Source organism: Mastacembelus armatus, chromosome 24, assembly GCF_900324485.2.
Source record: "Mastacembelus armatus chromosome 24, fMasArm1.2, whole genome shotgun sequence".
Lineage (NCBI taxonomy): Eukaryota > Metazoa > Chordata > Actinopteri > Synbranchiformes > Mastacembelidae > Mastacembelus > Mastacembelus armatus.
Window position 1 is genome coordinate 20,068,809 of NC_046656.1, and position 6,000 is coordinate 20,074,808.

Genomic DNA, 6,000 nt, shown 5'->3' on the forward strand with positions numbered 1-6,000 from the left:
ATGTAAGGAGCACCGCTTCACGTGCGTAACGCGCCATCATCCAAACGCGTCGAAAAAGGGAGTAAATTCTATGAGTAAGTTTGATATTTTGTGTCATTTCTCGGGGGCGTGCACATATTTACCTGGTTCACCTGAGATTATTTACATGTGAACAGTGAACAAAGTACAAGGCGGGACCGCATTACCTGTAATGAGGTGAGACAGGAAAAAACGGACTTCTCCTTACGTTCATATGGATTAAATAAAAAGTGATGATTTGTTTTCGACTTAAATTGTTTCACTCAAAAGAAAACATTTCAAGCTTTCTAGCCATATAATTCTTATTTTTATGAGCCAAGTATTCGCTGAGATTCCGGTTGTTTTATTTACGCGTCTGTGAAGAGAAATGGCAGAGACAGAAAAGTCCGAGAGCGCACCCTGTCGGCTTTCTTTATTTAAAAAAAGCACAACGTTTTGTTGTTATTATGACCGTATACCACTAAAACTAGACCCTTTACAGATTTGAATGATATACTTCTTTTATCTGTACGATCAGAATTGACGGAGTAATTTAAGTTTGTTTCAGCCTTATCAGAAAAAGATGCGTCAAAACGCGCCAGTGCGTGCGTCGACCCCAGAGTTTAAACACTGAGCCACTAGTTAACCTACAGCACCCCCTGCTGGAAACAGAGTTTTACAACAGTCCATCCTGATCAGGATCATAAAACCTTTCAACAAAATACACAATGACCTCATGACATGAGTTGGACTCATTTGGTTATGAGACAGAAACAGACTGTAGACCAACACACACACATACGAACAGTGAACAGAGTGGAGGCAGGACAGAGGTCTGGGCAGGTGAGGCCACTAAAGCAGGAGACTGGATCTTAGTCAGACTGGTTTCAGTGCACAGGGTTAAACAGGTGAGCTGAGTTACTGACCAGGAACATGCAGGAGAAACAGAACTGAACCAGACTGGGTCCAGGTGCAGGCAGACAGGCTAATGGAGCTAAGGCAGTCCAGTCAAAAGAATTACCATCAGGGGGCTCACAGGGAAGGGGATCCAGCAAACAAAAGGCTGTTCAGGTGGTGAAGAAGCTCAGGGTTATAGTGAGACACAAACTGACACTGAGAGCAAAGTTTCTATAGTGTGTGAACAGGAAATAACAAGGAGCATGTGAAGGCAGTTACAGGGATAATGACCAAAGTCAAGCTGCTGGGGTTAGAGGACAGAGCAGAGAACAGGAAGTGGCTTCAAAATAAAAGCATCAGGGTGGAAGTTGGCTCAGATTCTGAACATACACACAGTGTTTAAATGAAAGTCAGAATCAGTTCCTCTGTTCACCACAGGTGGAAAGAGTACAGAGATATTCTACTCAAGTAAAAGTACTGTTACTTTGATGAAATTTTACTTTAGTACAAGTAAAATGATCATTGTAAAACTCTACTCAGATAAAAGTAAAAGTATCCCTTTTAAAATTTACTCAAGTAAAAGTTACTTAGTTACTTTGCAGTGCAGATAAAATAAGGCATGTTGACACGTGACATTTAGGAAAGTACATTTTATTTATTTTACTGCTGTTTAACAAACATTTGAAATTAAAGTGCCATAAAAATAACATGACATTTAAAATATATTGTGAATGCATGTCATGTATTTTTGTCCAACAAACATCTTCTTTTCACCAAGACTAATATTGCAGTTGTGCAAATAAACAGTGACTGAAATAAAACCAAATTCTTTAAGCTCATCAGGTATCAGACTGTTCTACCTGACAAATAACTAAAAAAGGTTAAATACCATCAGGTGAGCTTGTCAATCTTCTCATCTGCATTAGGCTCACTCTCCTCTTCAACTTGGTTTCACTCTTGTCTTACTATTGAATAGGCGTTATCAGCGTACATCAGTCCTATTTATATAGGTCAGTAGGTCCCTACTCACCTACTGGAACCTACTGGTAAGTTCAGAAGGTCGTTTTTATCCTACAGATCTTCATTGTCGTCTTTACATAAGTTACGGCCTTAAGTTTAAACTAATCAGTTATATTTAGGCATTAAAACATGTTGGTTAGTTTTAGGCAATAAAACGAACAAAAATGTACAGCATTAGCATTAGCATTAGCAATGTGACTTGGAAAATGCTAATGCTAGCTCATGTTGCTAATGCTAATGGCCATTGACTTGCATTGTCTCCAGTAGGTGTAGTAGGCTCCTACTGCCCCATATCAATAGAACTGATGTGTGCTGATGACGCCTATTCAATAGTAAGACAACAGTCAAATCGCTGATCGATTCCATCTCTGTGTGAATTTAGCTCCACTGTTAAATACGCTCTGGAAACACTACAGTGGTTTCTGGTTCTGTATATTTTATTATTTCTTTTTGACTCAGTAACAGATGTGATTTGAAATATTCCGATGTAAAGTATTTAAAAATATACATACTTAAATAAAATTACAGATTTTTAAAACTACTTTAATAAGTACAAATACACACAAAACCTACTCAATTACAGTAACGTGAGTAAATGTAATTTGTTACTTTCCAACCCTGCTGTTCACTGAGTGACACAAGTGACATGAAGCTGCTGCAGCTTCAAAAAGAAAAACAGAAAATCTGAAACTCAGCTACATTTTTAACTGGACGACAATATAAGGAAATTAGATGAAGCAAAAATATTTATCATAAGTTTGTTAAGATCCAGATGATGTGTCTCACAGACTAGAACTTTTCTTTTGGACCCAAGGACAGAACCACAAACCAAACACACCAGGAGCACAACTAAAACAGGACTTGGAAGGTGGTTGGTCCAGGTGACTGGACTGAAGAACATACAAACAGTAGTTCCAGAGGAGGGAATGGCAGGAGACAACACTGAGGGAACAGCTGAGACTCGTCTTACAAACAACACAGGAGCTACAGGCGGGTATACACAGGACATGAGACGTCCTGGCCTCTGATCCTTCAGCTGAATCATCCAGTTAGAATCTTTTCTCATAAAATACATTGGTCATACTGAAAAATAAAAACACTCAGTCACTGAAAATCTTCAAACCTTCTCATGGTTCTGTTGTTTTCTACTCAGGTCAAATATGATGAGATGCCATTTAACAGCAGTCGACTCATTTCTGTGCTGAGCTGATGTTGAAGCTGTGGATCAGTGGAGTCTCACAGAAACAGAAGGTTCTCCAACTTTGTCATACGTCACTGTACCTTCATCATCTTCATCATCACGTACCTGTGAGAAACAACACAACACACAGTCTCAGTTCAAACTGAGGTTGTAGTTTGTGCTGTTGTGTGTGTGTGTGTGTGTCTGTGTACAGTATATATATATTCATTGTGTGTTTTTCTCCCACAGTGAATCTTTTGTTGCCATAACTTAATAACCACAGTCAGCACAGTGTATTATCTTCTTGTATCTTTTCTATATCCACAGTTAACAGTGAAGAACTAATATCACAAACAGTGGAACGTTCTAATTGGACCAACATGTGATTATTCAGTGTCTAAACTCACAGTGTTTTGTTCCTTCTGTGTTTTGTTTCCTGAAAAGACAAAGAGACAAAAGAGTCGACTTCAGCTTCAACAGGAAAAACGCAGGTTTATCAAAACTTGTTGTTTCTAAAAGTTTCATGTGTGAATGTTCTCACCTTTAGTTCTGGTCCACATGTTGACTGTAACAACACACATTATGAGAGCTGATAGACCCACACACACAACGATGTTTCTCAACAAATGTGGAAAACCTGAAAATATTAAAAACACATCTGAACCTTTTTTATTAAAATATGCAAATGTATGAAAGTAAATTCATCAGATTTTCACAAGATAAATTGACATTTTCTGTCCAACAATTTTATCCAGTTGTTGAAAAAGTGACAAATATAACTACAAAATCGAAATAAGAATATGATCATATATGAGAAGAAATTTCTTGTCTCTGGTTTTATGGATAATCTCATATGAAGCAAAGCTATTACCAAAGCAGCATCAGTAATAATAATGTAGTCAGTGGTGATGTGATGATGTTTGTTAACGTGTTCATATACTGTCTCTATATCTCTAATATTTAACCAGAATATCAAAGGGCTGTCAGAACTGGTTTTCCTGCATGAGACTGAATAAGAGAAAATCTGCAGCCACAGTCGAGAGTCAGGGAAACAGATTCAGTCACTACCTGGTTGTTGTTCTGGATTGTTGTTGTTTGTTCCTGCTGTTGTGTTGATTTTCATTGTTGTTGTCAGTTTAGCTCTGATTGTTGTTGTTGTTCCATCTTCACCTGAACAAACCAAAGACAAACTGCACAGTGAGAAAATCCTTCATGTTTATCATCGGCCAAAAACTCATCAAACAATGTTGTAGTAGTGAAACTTCAGATCCATCAGATGAACAATGATTTGTCTTCATAAGTTAATTAGCTGTGACTAGGTTTGTAAAATCAGAATTACTGACTGTTGTGATGCTTTTACCTGTTGATGATGTTGTTTGTTTCATTGTTGTTGGTTTAGTTGTTGTTGTTGTTGTTGTGTCCTGACCTGAAAGAATCAACAACACAAGAAACTGTTCAGGTAGAAAACTCCTCATGTTTCCATCTGATGTAACTGAAGGTGAAAAATCATCTTCAAACTTCAAATCCATCAAATCAATCAAACTTTTAGGTGGTTTTAGTCTTAAACAGCTCATCATATTCTCACCTGTTTCCTCACCTGAGCTCTGACGTCTGAAGCTGAACTTCTGCACTTTTCCACTGACAGTATTTGTCACTTCACACTTGAATAATTTAAACCTTGATGAGTAAATAAAGTGAGAATCCAGAAAAGTCACATTGGCGTAGCAGACAGTCTGTGATGTCTGGAAGTCTTTGTTATTTTGATCCACATCTTTATCCTGAAACAGCCACTTCACTGACTGATGACAATGATCATATCTAAACACTTGGCAGCTGAACGTCACTTTAACATGGAGCTTCTGTTCAGTCACTGGTGAAGATGGAGATATTGTGAGAGAAAGACAACAAGAGGAAAATGAACTTCATCACTGGATCATAATTATTGTGATGTTTCAGTATTTTGTTCTAACAAGACAGTTTGAGCTGAAAACATTATGATGGAAATACTCACTGGTAACAACAGACAGATCAACCTCAGAGTCTGGACCTTGTTGTTGTCCTGATGTGTCAAACTGTCTGCAGGTGTAACGACCAACATCCTCAACTGTGACCTTCTTTAGAACCAGAGAACAGTTCTCTGTAACACTCAGTCTGTCTGGTTTAGATTTGGCTTCACTGTGAATCTGTCCATGTTTAACCAGCTCTACAGCTGCTGTGTTTGTTGAATTACTGAAGATCCAGGTCGTACCATCACATTTATCCTGATCATTAATCAGATTTTTACAAGATAAAGTGACGTCATCTCCATCTCTGACAGTGAAGAATAAAAGATTTTGTCCAGTTGTTGCTGTTGAAAAAGTGACAAATATCAAAACTAAACAGAAATAATAACATGATTATATATGAGGGTCATTTGAGATACAATAGAAATGTAGAAATTTCTCCTCTGTGGTTCCCAGAGTTCATTCATCTCAGACCAAACGTAGCTGTTACCAAAGCAGCATCAGTCGTATTAAAGCAGTTTTGGAATGTTTCTTTATTGAACATGTGTTATATGTGTCCTTACCTGGAAACTGAAGCATCAGGATCAGAAATAAAGACATTTGGATCCATGTGAATTCAGCCATGGTGCTGCTCAGTCTCTTCTACTTTGTTCATCTCTTGTTGTCGCGCTCTCAACTGACAAAGTCTGCGAAGTGGTTTCTGCCTAAAGATGGAAACAGCCTATTCTTCCTGTGACCAGTGAGACGTCACTTCCTCAGACTGACTGCAGCCTGTGTTTTCTTGATTTGCTCACATATCAGGTTTGAATCTTTGGAAATGTGTCAACAAAGTGAAAAACATTGAACTAAACTGCAGGAATTCTCTAGAATGAGACAAACCACCTGCTGCAGCTCAAAGTCCGA

General features: G+C 38.1%; 1 protein-coding gene across 1 annotated transcript; it reads right to left on the reverse strand.

Annotated features, from left to right (window-relative positions):
- Nucleotides 1-4,001: 4,001 nt before the first annotated feature.
- LOC113136960 (uncharacterized) lies at nt 4,002-5,721 on the reverse strand. The gene is made up of 5 exons (XM_026318161.1): nt 5,661-5,721; nt 5,106-5,441; nt 4,680-4,964; nt 4,376-4,520; nt 4,002-4,116 (listed from the first exon to the last, which is right to left on the reverse strand). The coding sequence occupies exons 1-4, from the start codon at nt 5,719-5,721 to the stop codon at nt 4,396-4,398; spliced, it is 807 nt and encodes a 268-aa protein (XP_026173946.1). The 3' UTR covers nt 4,002-4,116; nt 4,376-4,395.
- Nucleotides 5,722-6,000: the final 279 nt, after the last annotated feature.